This window comes from Ambystoma mexicanum, chromosome 3q, assembly GCF_040938575.1.
Source record: "Ambystoma mexicanum isolate Mex_15411 chromosome 3q, UKY_AmexF1_1, whole genome shotgun sequence".
NCBI lineage: Eukaryota > Metazoa > Chordata > Amphibia > Caudata > Ambystomatidae > Ambystoma > Ambystoma mexicanum.
The window spans coordinates 1,055,240,674-1,055,256,182 of record NC_090926.1 but is presented as its reverse complement, the minus strand read 5'-3'; the positions used below and the strand labels follow the sequence as shown (position 1 = coordinate 1,055,256,182).

Sequence of the window (15,509 nt, the reverse complement as noted above, 5' to 3'; positions counted from 1 at the left end):
AGAGGGGTTAAGGGCAATCTGACTGATGACTCTCCAGAACAGATATGTACTTGACATGATCACAGCTAGGGATGGAGGTGGTTGTGCAAACATTGGAGAATCATGTTGCACATTTATACCATCTCACGATGAAGAAAATGGAACTCTAACAGAGGCCATAGGTATGCTGATGAAACTACAGAATCAAATGATTGATGAAACTGACGAAGTAGGCGACGACAGTTGATTTGGATCACTAGTTTCATGGGTTCCACAATGGATGGTAGATGCATTCAAATTCCTAGGAGCCCTGCTAGTGATGATATTGCTAGGATTCTGTGTTATCAAGATAATAATCTCTCAGTGCCAGAATACTACAAAAAAAGCCATAGGGATGAAGATCATGATTGATGTTGAGCCAGGATGGAAGCCCAAAGACCTGACTGACGAGGAAATAAGAGACTTTGTGAAGGCCAGGATTCATGCACCAGAAGGAACAAAGTTTCTATATCCCAAGAAGCATAGAAATAATGTGGGGAGATGGGTTTACTGCAGCCCGAATGGACAGTGTCAACTGATGACGTGGAACAAGGACGAACATGTGAGAACAGCAGGAAGTTTAAAAGGAGTAATAAAGATATGAACCCCAAAGAGAAATGTTTTCAGACCATCATGGTGAATACAAAGGAACCAAAGAAGATTGATCCAAAGAAAGAAGCGAAAGTGGTCGAAGAATCGCCCAGAGGGAGGGGGGGTCTAGAAGAGGTCCCAAGTACAGCCAGCACTCCAACCGTCCATTTTGAAGTACCAGGAATGTTTACGCCAAAGTATGTGACGTATGATGAGCAAATAAACCAGCAGAGAGCCGCAGTGGGTCTCTGTCCAGTACCTATCAGAAGAACAGCACCTATTGAACTACCGACACCAAGGAAACCATGGACAGTAAGGTACCCATTGAGAAAGCCATATCAACAAATGAAACGAAATGAAGATCGTCGAAGTACAGTCCCTGATGAAACCAAACGGGTCTTAATGGAAGTCGAATGGTGACGACACGAGAACCCGGATTGACTCACATACAGAAGATATGATGACCAGAGAATAACATAAAGAGATGAAATGCCATGGGCCAGGGATTTCGTGAACCCAAAAGTGAAAAGACGATGTCAAATGTAAGAAGCTTAAGCCATGAGCATGGTGAAGATAGTCGACCAGTTTACGCATGTACGTATGCTTGAAACCGCAAGAAAGCTAAGCAAATCGTGCAGCTTCCTATGCTTACAGTAGCTACAATTAATTGAAGCAAAGAACAGAATATCCTGCTCTGAAAGGTCAAGATAAGAAACCGAAGGCAGGTGGTGGATGAAACGAAAATCCAATACACGAATTACATGAAGAAGAGGCAAATTCACGGTGTCTGAATCACATGACCAGCCAAGCAAGAAGAAGTGAGACTTTCACACCTACGCATGGCAGCAGGCCAGGCGAACATATCAGAACTTTTCCAGACAGGAGATGCGGTCTCGAGGCCAACCACAGTGAAATAATTGACACATGGCCACCAAAATGATGATTGATTGTAACAATAATTGGAGGAAGGCCGGGTGAGCTAAGGGGCACCCTGCACCTGCCCGACCATTCTGCGTACTGCTAAGCAAAGTGGAAAAGTATGAGTGGGGTTGGTGCCAACCCAATCACAGTTGACCAAGTAATCTAGGGTCCTATAGTTAGTAGAACCAATGGGACGTCGTACTTTTAGTGACGTCTACAGTAGCCAGTTTGAAGGTAGGGCTTAGATGCCCCACCTACCAGTGTTTACCCAATCCCCTTACTCCGTTACCATATACAGATATAGTACCTATATTAAAGTTACCTTTCCAAGACCAATAGAATTGCATGCCGTCAGTGATGACGAGTTTTTAGTATAAGTGATGTGTTTTTTGTGAAGTTAGTTGGAGTTGTGAAGCGAGAGAGAAGATCACGCATCCGCTGATATTCATGAGACTCCCGTTTTTTGTACTTGTCATTAAACAGACTCCCTTTGCCAAACCGTTGAGTTGTCAGTATTGATTTGGTGTTGGAGAATTAATGTGCACCCCCATCCATCTCATGGGTGCTGCTATCTTGTCTTAAGGTGCTTCTGGGCAAACCCCAACTCTATTGGCCCGTTGGGGGTCCCGGAGTACACTGGTTAGATAGCACAGTGGTTAAATTTGCTTCATGCAGAGGTGTGTAATACAAAATCACATTCTCAGATTACTTGGTAGGCTCAGTTTTTCATCCTGACTTAGAGCTCAGTAACGTATTATTGAACTTCTGTCCAGTTTCAATCCTATCCATATAGTTATGTGGGGTTAGAGTGGGGGCGGGACCCAGGGAAAGGATGCGACTGGGAAGGTGGGGAGGAAGGGGAAGTTAGTCAGTTTATAAAGTGACAGAGTTGAGACTGGCAGTGACCGTGTGGGCCTCTAGTTATTTTAAGAAGTACATGTGTCCCGGGGCCTCTGGTGCGACAGTGAATCCCAGTCACTCCTCAACACTGGCGATGAGTTAGGTGCGGTCTATCCCAGAACGGCCATCCTCATTTCGGAAAGGAGCGGGAGGTGTGGTCTGCCTCACTCACTTGCACTAACCCGGGCCGCCAAGGTGATCACACCCCGGTGAGCAGCGGTGAATGCTCAAATCAAGCCTCCTGGTTGCCACGCACCCTCCGGCAGGAGCAGAACAAGCACCAGACCACACACGAGGGAAAGAACCTCGTCCCTCATGGAAGGGGAGGCACTGGCATGGTCACACTTGCTTCTGAAAAGTATAAGGCTAGAAACACAGATCCGCCAGCAATGTCAGAGAAGGACATCCCAGCTACAGTGCCTGTCAGGTTTTCGGAAGGCTTCTACCATGGCCAAGGAGAAGTTACACCCTGGCAGCTTCCCCAAGCTTTTGACTTCAGAGACACAGGTAATTTGGGGCCCCAGTGGGTCTGATGGATTAAGGGCTTCAGAGTGTATGTGGGGGCGATTGACCCCATGGATGAAGAAAGGAAGAAAAATATACTTATCCTGGCGGGGAGAGACCATGAACAACTGTTATGCTGCTCCGCAGCCGTATGAAGCACTATGCTTTCCATTGTTATTCCAATGACGAAGCACTACGCTGCCAAGTCATCGTAGGCTTATGAGTCTGTGGAATTCAAAAGGAAGCTTCTCCAGAAACAGCGGACCCTCGATGAAATCCTAGCAATGGCCCACGCCGACTCAGCAATCGCACAACAGGTAGTCTGCCTGGGACGAGTGAAGATCTTGTCGGACCCTAGAGATCAGGAAGTCATCAAGAAGCTAACGCCGACCTTATCTGACAAAACCAGCTAGTCATCGAAATCTTGCTACAGGTGTTGCTACCAATTCCCTCATGAGGGCACGTGGCCGGCTCTAGGTCAAAAGTGTGCAGAATGTGAGGGTGACTACCATTTCAGAGCAGTTTGCAGAAAGGCCCCCACGCCAATCATCCATGCCGCCTCCCCGAGGAACAGCAGACGCCATCCCAATCACTGTTCGGATGACAGGAGGTCGAGCCGCCAATACAGAAGGTACCGCCCCACGGAAGGTGAAAGGGGCTGACAACAGCCCAGATAATCACTCCGGTCTTCCGACAGGAGAATCACTCACAGACCTCAGCGAAGTGTTCGCTACGTGGAAGTATACTCCCCTTCTGGGAGTGATCTTCAACCTCACAAGACAGCCAAAGGAAAAAAAGGCTGTGTGTAGGCACTAGGGAAAGAGACGGTGAAGGAACACAGTCTGATCTTAATCCTCTATGTCTAATGCATACCAACAGTTTCTCATTGACACAGGTGCAACAGTTAATGTCTTGAGTCAGGAGGCCTACAATCGCCTTCCAAACCCAGCAAGACTGCGGCCCTCGCAGGTTGACATTTTCCCTTATGGCACGAACACGCCTCTGCCATGCAAGAGCACTTTTACCATGATCTGCACGCACACATTGCACACGGCCCGCATACAGCTGCATGTCCTATCCACAAAGGCCAATAGTGGATGCATTCTGCACTTCAAAACAGCCATGGATTCTATACAGCATGATGGCCCATAAATATATGGCCCCAGAAGGGGATGTCACTAAAGCATTTCCAAACCTTTTTCAAGGGTCTGGGTGAACTACGCTACTGCAAAGTGAGGCTTCACATTGATCTGGAAATTGGTGATTCTCAAGCCCATTGCCCAGCACTACAGGGGCAGCCCAATAAACATTCAAAAACAGGTGGAAGAAGAGATACGATGCTTACTGGTTCTCCACATTATCGAGCCTGTGGTGGGACCCACCCCATGGGACTCACCAATTGTGCCGGTTCCCAAGAAATCCGGAGAAGCTTCCACCCGCCTCTGCGTATATATGCACTGCCCCAACATGGCCATCCAACGTGAGTGACATCAAATCCCAAGAATAATGGACATGATCCACTTCCTCAATCGGCAACCACGTTCTCAAAACTTGCCCTCAACAAGGGCTACAACCAGCTGGAGCTAGCCCAGATACATTACCACTTTCGTGACTCACGTGGGGCTATATCGCTATAAGCGTTTAAACTTTGGCATATCTTCGGCTGTAGAGATTTTCCAGGAAGAGGTCCACCAGGTAATCAAACACATCCCAGTGTATCTGAACTACAGTGACGACATCCTGGTGTTTGGCAAATCAACCCAGGAACACAACAATCTACACAAGGTCTGCACTGCAAGCAGCCAATGTCACGCATAACAAGGACAAGTGCAAATTAGGCAAACAAACTGTCAAATTCTTTGGCCACATATTTTTTGACCAGAGCATGTGTCCGGACTCGTAGAAGGTCAAAGCATTACAAGAAGCCCCCCCCCCCCGCCCAATGTATGTATTGGACTTCAGGTCATTCCTGGGGCTTGCAAGTTACTGTTTTCACTAGATGGCAAGATTTGCGACAGTGAGCACACCGCCCAGGGAACTGACCAAGAACAATCAGGACTTCATCTGGACACCAGAATGCGAGGCCACCTTGGCAGAAATTTGTACTCTCATCGCCTCGGCCTATTTCAGCTTGGCCAAAGACACAAAAGTGACAGTGGATGCCAGCCCAGTAGGACTAGGTGCGATACTTGAACAATATGACCCCCGGACCCTGCACATCAAAAAGATTGTGTCAAATGCAAGCCACAGCCTCTCTGCCAGTGAGCAGAAGTATTTGCAGGAAGAAAAGGAAAGAAAAGGAAAGTATGGCGGTTGGCTGGGCTTGGGAGCACTTCTATCTATTTCTTTTCGGAAAAGCATTTACAGTGGTCACAGACCATCAAGCCCTTCTCACCATTTATGGCAACCTACAAGCCCAGATGCCACAGGGGATGGAAATATGGTGGCTCTGTCTTCCCCACTACACATTCTCTATCCACCACAGACAGGGCAAGGACAAGAATCCAGCTGACTACCTTTCATGCCATCCTACAGGACCTTCACTTCTGGAGCACTCAATCGCTGACGCATACTTACAGTACATTATTCACCAATTAAAACCATTCCCAATAGCGTGGAAGACGCTTAAACAGGAGTCAGCAAGCAACCCAGTGCTTGCCATTCTCTCACAGTGCATCAGCCACAGTAAAATGAGACATGCAAGGGAAACAGCCAGGCAACTAGACAAGACGTTGCAGTGTGATATCAAAGCAATGCTGCTGATTCAGGATGAACCTGCCACTAAGGACCAAATAATCATGAAGGGCTGTCGAATTGCTCTGCCCAAGTCGTTACACCAACAAGTGGTTGACCTGGCCCACGAGGGACACTGAGGTGTAGTCTCAACGAAGAAGCTATTGCGGCAGAAAATCTGGTTCCCAGGATTAGACAAACAGGTTAACAACACCCTACAGAACGGTGCCATATGTAGTGCCATAGCTCAAACTCCATGTCCAAACCCACTGCTGATGTCCCCGTTCCCGTGTGTTGTATGGGAGGAACTGGCAGTTGACGTCTTTGGACCCCTATGAGACAGCACATATGCCCTAGATGTGATAGATTAATACTCAAGGTACCCGGAGGTACAGATAATGCTGTCCACAGCAGCAACGGCAAATCATCCCAGTCCTGGAGCGCATGCTGAGCGCTTCATGGTTAACCTCAAAAGGGCATTGCAAGTGGCACAGTTGACCCACAAACATTTTGAACAGACAATGTACTAGCTCCTGCGTGATTACCGCCCTACTCCCCACAGCACCATGGGCAAATGCCCAGCTGATCTCTTATTTGGCGGCAGGCTACGGACAGGGCTTCCACAAGGATCCCCGGAGGAGGTCTGAGCCAAAGAGAAGCAGAAGATTAAGATTGCGGCGCATGAGCGGCGAGGGGACCGAGAACACAGCTTCGAGGAAGGTGACGGAGTACTGGTAGGCTGTTTACTTTTACCTTTCCATGTACTATCGGGACACTATTTTACGTTTACTAATCTATTCAACGCACACAGTCCGACCTCCAATTAACAGTTCTCTGCAATTGAGAGGAATGTTAAAAGGTATGCTTTGACAAATGTATAATTTGCCTTACAGTTCTAATCAATGACGATTGCAAAGCCACTTAATGTTGCCACCGCCACTGATTGCTCATGAGCCTATATCCTAATAACACATTGTACTTTTACAGTCAAACCACAATTACGTATGATGGCTCGCATCAGAAGCTCTTCAATCTAAGGTATACTAGTTGATCTTATTTACAGTCTATAAATGACTAATGGTACAACGAACGCTACAGCTTATTGAGCAAATTGCATCATAATAGATTGACTAATGCAATTGTTGTCGCTCTGTCTCTCTCCCCTTCCCTTTCTTTCTTATTTTTTCTCTCTCCTTAAATGATGAACCAACCGTATTGAATCTTGGTTCCTTTTGAAACTATTATTCATCAAAATCACGTTATTTAAAATGTTCACATGTATACTCTTATTCACTATTAATGCTTAATTGTGTGTACCCACATGCCTATGTTGCTTGTCTATGCTAAATTTGAAATTTTGTTTTGCTTATTGGCTTCTTTTCAATTTGCATTAACCGATGGGAAAACTACCTCTATTTTTGGTGGTGTTATACTGCCTGCCCAAATTGAACATAATTGTCCTTATCACGTATCCTAAATTACTCTTTTGCATAATTTATAATTTATTTTGAAACATTTTTTATTATTTATTTTTTATTTTGTGCAATATTATTGTTTATGTTGAACCATACTTTATACTTAATATGTACTAGCCACAGAGGAAGAGCAAGGATTGCTCGAAACATGCGTCAGGCTGTACACCGTCCCATTGAACAAATCTGCAACTTAAGCAGTGTTTACTACTTTCTGTGTTGGCGCAGTGAGACTGGAAAAACCCCTTTTTTTCAGTTCACTATTACCGTGGAGTACTTGGGCAACGTACCCACAACCTCCAGCCACCTGCTGCCTTCCATGTGCTTATCTCACCTTGCAAGCGCAGTGTCCCGCTAGGCTCCTTTGCCCAGTCCCCTCTTTAGTCATGTAACGATGGACCTTATAGTTTGAAAACCAATGAGGAACGGTGTATCTAATGTTTCTGAAATTACATGTTTTTGGAGGTAGGCATACGTTGTCCACCTGATAACGGGCAGCCAGTAACAATCCTAGCACCTATAGAAATGTATACTTAGATGTTTCCCTTAACCAATCCCGACCCTTGATATGATTGGTTATTTATAACACGCTTAATGCCCAGAGGTTTCTAAGCGCGGACCTGGGGATCGAACCTGTGTTGCTCCGTGTCGTCTTGCTTCGAAGGTGAGCACGTTGCCCACTATTGCCACGTAGTATTACATTATTCTGACGCATTATCTATTATAAGGACTGTATTTTGTGTGGAGATCATTGAGAGACTGAGCGTCCGTCCGTTGATGTTCATTGTACCCTCCCTGTTTTAGATAATTGTTAATAAAACAGTACTCTTCCTGAGCTGGTTCCGCGATTTGGACTCAGAATTACTCTGTTGTAATCCCATCCATTCCATATGCACGTACCTAAGGGCCATATGCTCACAACCGATGGTGAGACGCAGTATTCCCCCCCCTTTCCCGTACCCATACCCTATACTATTTTATAGGATTCTCAACTCCACCACTCCCTTTCTACACAAACACTGGGCAGAAGCAGAGGAGGTCTGAGAGTAAAGAGGGTAATGCTTGCACATCTCATTGGACAGGTCACGTTAATAAGGTCAGGCAAAGTCACTTGACCTTAATTACATACATCTGATACCCATTAGCTCCCCCTACACGGATAAAAGGTGGAACATTGAGACACATTCTGAGCAAGGTGAGAAATAAGAAGGAGTAGATTTCAGGACTAAGGCAACCCACAGGAGCCGGATGACTGATCGAGGGACCAGAGCGAGGGGTAGGGAATCCCTAAAGATCCCTGCAGGAGGATTTTGCCTCTGGGAAACCTTGAAGGATCCGTGGATAAAGCCAAATCTCAGACAAGAAGACGCCTGCGTTGCGTTTCAAGGACGCCAGCGACCCTCCCGGGTGAACGGCAGAGTTGGGGAGGCGGGGCCAAACCTCTGGTGCCAAACCTGTGGTATTAACCTTGACTCATGAATCAAAGCTGCAGAGAAAAGAAAGGAATGCACACAACCGGTGAGTTGGGGAATGACACGAAAGGCCGGTTTCTATCAAGGAAAGATTGAAGCTGCAACAGTGTATCTCACAATTGAAGGTTGCGCGCGTGCTAATGAGACGCGCAAGAAGGCAAAACAGTAGTGAACTTTAAACTTACCGATAACTGTGAAGCCAGTGATGCAGCGTAGCCGAGTGGTCCGATGAAAGGAAATAGCCCACTGGAAAGTTTCCGCAAAATGTTTGTTTTGTTATGAAGCGACAAAGTGAACAAACTCTGAAATGCGCAATGGTCAAGATTAATCCTGACGAAAAGGGAAGTTTGGAAGGTGAATGCTTTAAGAGAAAGGTTTCTTTGAACTTTTCTGATTGTGTTAAGGAACTAGCATGACCAGGAGACACTGGGGCAAATAACATAAGGGAGTGCTAATGTCAAAGTCGAAGTGGTCCTGCAGAGGCCTATGAAAAAACCTTGCACACTCGAAAGTCTCCCAACTGAGGGAGACCTGAAATGTGAACAAATTGGGTGAAAGCAGCCCCTGCCGAATGCAATGAAGTTTGGGGAAGGGAACCCCTGCAAGTGCTGTGATTGCGAGGTTAGAGCCGGACAGAGGGAGATCTACGTTGAATCAGGTACTTTTTGTTGAGATGTTCATGCCTGCCAGAAGGAGACCTACGTGAACTTTTGTTTAATTGTGAAATAACTTTTGGTGAACTGAAAACAAGTGACTTTAACGTGGAAGGTCAAGCAGGCCTCGCCCCACGTTTTGAACTGCCTTTTGTTTTAATAATCTGAGCCAGAGTGTGTCATCTTGTCTACGGGGGCCGCCTTACTCTGTGCTGTCCAACATGGGGAGGAGAGCTGACTCAGCCACCTTGATCCTTTGTTATAACACTGAATTTCCTTTGCATACACATTACCCTTTACACAATTTTTGTATAAGAGATAGGGCAGGCATTCGTTGTTTTAGTATAGACCATTTTGATTTGACGTAGACTGACTAGGGCTGTGTTTTCTTTATTATTTGATGGTAGAGACTACTCCTATCATAGCTATAGGGCAAAGGTTTCCTAACCCCAAGAATGTAATAAAGGTTAAAAAAATGTATAGCTCTTGTGTATGTGTCATACTTCTTCTTTTTTTCCCATGTGCAGTGCGTTCCTCCCCTTCCTATTCTCTGTCTAATAATGGACTATACATTGTTTTATTAATATGGGAATGTATTCATTTGAGTAAATTGTGTCCGCATTTGTGTTTTATTTTCAACTCACTGTTATAGTGATATTTAATATTATCAGCCCTGTTTTGAAGAAGGCCCAAGAGGCGCTGAAACACGTGTCACAGTAAAGGGCAATTATTTTGATGTTCAAATCAACAATCTCTAACTTATTGAGTGATATTCAATTTACCATTTGAGTAGAAGGCGTGGCGCTCCGTCTAGAGTGCCCAGTGTGTCCTTGATCCACACAATACACACACCAAAGAAGCCTCAAATGACATATGCACCGATACATTACACGACATGCACTTTAAACCAATGAAAGGTCGCCTTTGCAAATGGCTGTTCTTTATTTTGTTTGAAGGTACACAGAAATCTAAGGGCTTAGTACAGACACTGCTGAATGTTCCTTATGGTACAAAAGAGGGAGAAAACCTTGATGTGTACCTGCCTAGCAATCCCTGTGGAGGTAAGTGAAAATGTATACCTTTGCGTTTTATGGATTATTAATAAGTGAGTGACCTGATCTTTTAGGCTGCATTTTGATGTTGTTCTCCGCCTGCTAAGCCTCTTCCACCATTCTACAAAGAAAACCACCAGATGTGTTTAGTTTAGAGGGATGATACCGGGCTGATTGTGCTTCAATATCTAAGCCTTTTGCAATGTCTCCTACTGTTGATAACATTGGCCAGCAGTCCTTTTCATTCGTCATGCATTTATCTATTACTAGAGCTGTAAAGCTCCCGCTCCTCACCCACTGATACCCAACTATTTCAATTGCAATGCTCATATCTTACATGGCACTTTCTTCCTGCACCCCTTCTTTCAAAGTTTGCCAGATCTGACAGGAATTCTTAAGCAAATCAGAGCCTTTGACAGCCAATCCGAGTGTGCTTCCTGTTCCCTCCCCACCCAAGTACACAAGCAAAAGGTCTGCCCGTGACCATGTGCGTTAACGATTTAAGTTGTGTCACTTGATTGTACCGCACCACATGCTGACAGACGCAACTCTATGGTACTGGATCGTTAACGGATAGTTGGCTCGTAATCAGTTAGACTAACCTAGCAAGACAGGTCCACCGCATTGAATCTGTGGTCCGTTTTACTCTTAATCCACAACCACACAGATTCTCTGTTCCAACACATATCCTTCACCCCAAACCCTTTCCCCCAAACAACTCTGAAACCTTAAATGCCCCAAAAAACCAGACCAGAACATGGCCCTGAACAATTAACACTCCCAACTTAAGTAACATACTTCATCCATTGCTGATATCCAACTTTGCAGCACAACTACTTAAACTGGTCTGTGACTATCTCAGCTCGCACCCCTTTTTCTGGCCCATGCCTCAAACATTCTCTTACCCACTTTTCCCGCTGTGGGCTCATATCCTCAAACCCCTTTTCCATAGAATGCTATCCCAGCCAGCTTAGCTGAAATAGTCACTGACAACCACCCTTTATTCACCAGCTTAATTATAAATTCCACTACGAACTCCCTCATTCTCCATAATGTCTGGCATACCCCTCGCCCTTCCCATCCTAGCCTCACTTTCCTGAAATTCTTCACATGCCAACTATGTACAATGCTCTTGTTGTTTGCGCCAACGGGCACCCAAGTAATCCCATCATGTCTTGCTTCGTATTTGGCAAAGCTCCTTTGGTACTTCTGTTGGCCACGCATCTGCTGTTGGAGCCAACCCACGGACTCTGGACCACTGTGAATGAGTGCGTCCGCTTTATAGTTGTCCACCCCTGGTATGTCATGCTATAAAAGCAATGTTCCATGTGAGGCATAGCAGCACTAGCCTCCTCAGTATCTTTAATACCCATTCCTCTCTGCTGGATTGCTTGTTGAGTACTGACACAATGCATTAATTATCCACACTGAACAAGACCTTCTTATTCTCCCACCGATATCCCCACAGTTCCAGTGCCACCAGCACAGGGAACCAATTAAAAAGAATGCAATGCTGTGCTTCTCTGCCAACCGCTCTTCTGGCCTCTTAGCTGCAAACCAACTCCTCTCCCAGTATAATCTGAAGCCATCTTGATCCCCTTATCATCCGTCCACATTGAAATACCATTGTACCCGTCCATAAAACACTGCCACACTCCCAGGTCCCTCTTTATCCTTGCTGTCACCCTGATCCTATGATGTGGGCTCTTGGCACCCGGTAAGGCTAAAGCCATCTCCATACAGAAAGCCTGCCTGGCACTACTGCCCTACACGCAAAGTCCATATGTCCCAGTGGCTGCTGTAATCTCACTGCGGATTTGTGTCTTGAATACACTACAGTTATCATTCCTCTCATCTTCAGTATCTTCATTTAGCAACCTTGATTCCTTTTTTTTCTGCATCCAGCTTGATGCCCAAGAACGTCCGTACCAACGCGAGCCAGAGGGACGCCAAGTTTCCCCCAGCAGCCGTTCAAACTCCGCCGGCAGCCCGGCCCATTCCCCTCCATTCTTCCATACCAGAATCATCTAAATAGTGCACTATCTGCCGTGGCCCTGTACACTGCCTGAAAACCCCTTCTACAAATGTGCTGAAACACTGAAGTGCAAATACAGCCCAATATCCTGTAATCCCCAGTTGCTGGAAATCATCTGGGTGTATTGGCAGCAACCTCAATGCCAATTTGATGTCACATTTTGCCATTAGTACCCCATTCTTGCACGATCAAATCAGTGCCATTGCATTGTTTATGTATTAATTATGCCATGGCACCAACTGTTGGGTCAAAGTCATTAACGGGCCCACCCTCCGGCCATGACGGGCGATGTCTAAGTCTAAATTCCCCTTTTTCTTTCTTGGGGACCATGGCCATTGGTGATTGTCTTGTAGCGGTATTCTGTGACCTGAGCCCGCCATTCTCCCTTCTATCACTTCCTTTCTCAACTGCTCCTCTACCAAGGCCTTGTGATCTTTTAATGACTACATTTCCACCCACCTCCCAAATCTTGGGCACCTGTATGGTATCCTGAAACCTTTTTCAAACCATTCTGTCAATAAACGAGCTGCTCTGCTGTCCGGATAGAATTCCAGGCATTCATTTAGTTTTCCTACTCTAACCGGAGTATGCGCCTTTTCCCATCCACACCCTCCTGTTCCTCTCACCCCTTCACCTCCTCATCCCCAATATTGTGTAAGTGGATGCCACCCACAGCATTTGGTGCATTCGTGTTTGTATTTAAATGGCGCCCGGGGTAAATGTTCCTCTGTTGTATTCTCAGCATGTTCCTCCATTTCCAAAACCACCTCGATATTGACCCCCTCCGGATCCAGATCTGCTGGATGAGACGCTCCGGTACCAACAGCCCACTAGCCATACACATACATGCCTGCCACTGACCTGGTTGGAGCCATCCATTGCAGCCATATTTCTGCATCTATTCTCCCAATTTTTCTCCCCATCTGTCATTCTGTACCTGAATTCCTCATATCGTAACCAAGCAAAACCCTCAAAGGTAATTTATGCTTTTCTAATTACATCTATATGCTTAAAAAGTGCAACTCTCCGCTCTGGGAATTTCTCGCAGTATATGCTAGCGTATATCAAGAAGGCAGGCATCCAGTTTTCTATATTTGTCAGCACCCTAGGCCTCCTAGCCAACTCCCATTCCTCATCCTTGGATCCTTCTTTGCACCTCACTGCTCTATGCAATAGCTTAGGTATGTCTACAAACTCCCCTTTCCAAATCCCCTCCTTTCTTTCCATTGTTAAGATGTGACCCCAGTGATTCCGCTACCCCATGTAAGGCAAGTCATTATATCTCATTTTTTTTCTGCTCCCCCCCCCTCCATTTACACTGTCCTTGTCCTTCTGTTCTTCATCTACCCTATCTTGTTTTACTTTCTTCTTTTCTGTCATTTCCTTTGGTGTATCTTTCTCCCTGGCCTCTTTCTATGTTACTGTTGCAGCCTTATCCCCCTCTTCTTTCTTACTCAGTACCATCACGGCACTACCCTCCTGCTCGCTTTCACTTTGCCCCATTCGGTTGCATATTTTTTGTAGTCTTTTCTTTCAAATATGTAACTTACGAGCTCCCACCTTTTATTCCTTCTTTTTTTACTGCTCTTTTTACGCACCCCTTTCCCATGCCACGACCATTCTTCTTTTTCACTCACTCCCCTCACCCTTCACTGTTTTTCTATTCACATTGTTGGCACCTGGCAATCTGGGACTGTGCCCCGTCTTCTGTTCTCTTTCTCTCTTGACCATCTCTTCTCATCCTCGCCATTGCTCCACTGTGTGCAGATCTCTTCCTGGTTTGCCTATTTCTGCGTGTACGTTGTCCGTTCCCCAGCATAACCCACCAAGCACTTCCAAGACCCTCTTTCTCTGCTGACTCTGCAGGTGACCATTGCCCTTCTGTCAAGCTCCCAGTCCTTTTCGCACCTTTCCTTCTTGCTCGTTCTAGCTTGCTCCTCATCTTCCCATCCTCTCCATTATTTCCCACGCCCTTCTGTCTCCCATCAATCTTTGTGTACCCTTATCTTTTTCCTCCCCTTTTCTCACTTCCTACTCTCCCCTTATATTCCCCTGTTCCTATTCTTACTCACCCCGCTGGCGGGATTTCTGCTCTGCACACCAGGCCATTTCTTGGTCCATGGCAACAGATTTCTTCCCCCTCTGTCACATCACCAGCTGGGGCCAATCCGGACTCCATACCCACACATTTTTCAATGCGTGCCTCTGGATTTCGACCATACTCCTGTGTCCTTGCATCTTTCCCTCTCTTCCCATTCCCTCCTACTTCTTTCCTCCATTTCTTGCTTGCTATCCTTTTCTCCATATACTTTACTTCTATCTCCATCCACCTTCACTCATATCTTTCTAAACCCACTTTTTCCTTTTTCTCCTGCTGTTCTTGTCTTTTTAATCTCTGCCTTCAATCCACTCCCATTGTGCTCCTTCCCTTGTTTCTTATCTTATGTCCCCTCTGACCTGGACATTGTTTCAGGCATTATAGCCACATTTGTTTTGTTTACTTGGTTGCATTCCTTTACTTTCCTTATTTTGCCCCCTAGTGTCTGTGCCCCCTCCCTTCTCTGTCTCTTGGGGCTACTACAAGCCCAATTGGCTGCTACCTGCCCTGCTGAAGCTGCCCTTTTTTGACCTATCACCCCATCTCCCATTTTTATTCCCCCATTCTCCTTCATCATCCACCGAGCCCCTCCACCCCCGCAGCTTTCAATATTATTTAGCTGCCACAATCTCCACTTCTGAGAGAGCCATTGCTCACATGCCCATTGCTGCTGCCTCACGACTTTTCTTTTCAAATAGGAAGCTCCCTTCTTCTGTTTTAGCATGATGCCGGCTGTGACAGTTCACAAAGTGTCGTCACCTCTCCCCAAGGGGAAGCCCTTTGCCATGGGGCTAAGGAGTCGCAGCCGCTACCCAATAGTCCCCCTAGGGGTGTTTTAATGTGGGAGGACCTCATCAGGAGGGACTCCCCCTCTGGGTCAAGGACGACCACCTGGGGTACAGCCCATTGAATATTGTCACTCTCCAACATTCCCTAGCCCTTTCCCACTGCGCAGAACCTATTCATTGAGGGTCAACCCATGTACTGTTGCATTACCAGAAATAAACCTAAAGCTAAAAGTACTAGGACGAAGAACACATGAGATCATTGACTGTGCATG

General features: G+C 46.1%; 1 protein-coding gene across 1 annotated transcript in view; it reads left to right on the top strand.

Annotated features, from left to right (window-relative positions):
- AFMID (arylformamidase) overlaps positions 1-15,509 on the top strand; it is a 172,658-nt gene that overhangs the window by 71,020 nt on the left and 86,129 nt on the right. The window contains exon 3 of the mRNA XM_069655249.1: positions 10,221-10,325. Coding sequence (XP_069511350.1) covers positions 10,221-10,325 — 105 coding nt within the window. The remainder of the gene's footprint in view (positions 1-10,220; positions 10,326-15,509) is intronic.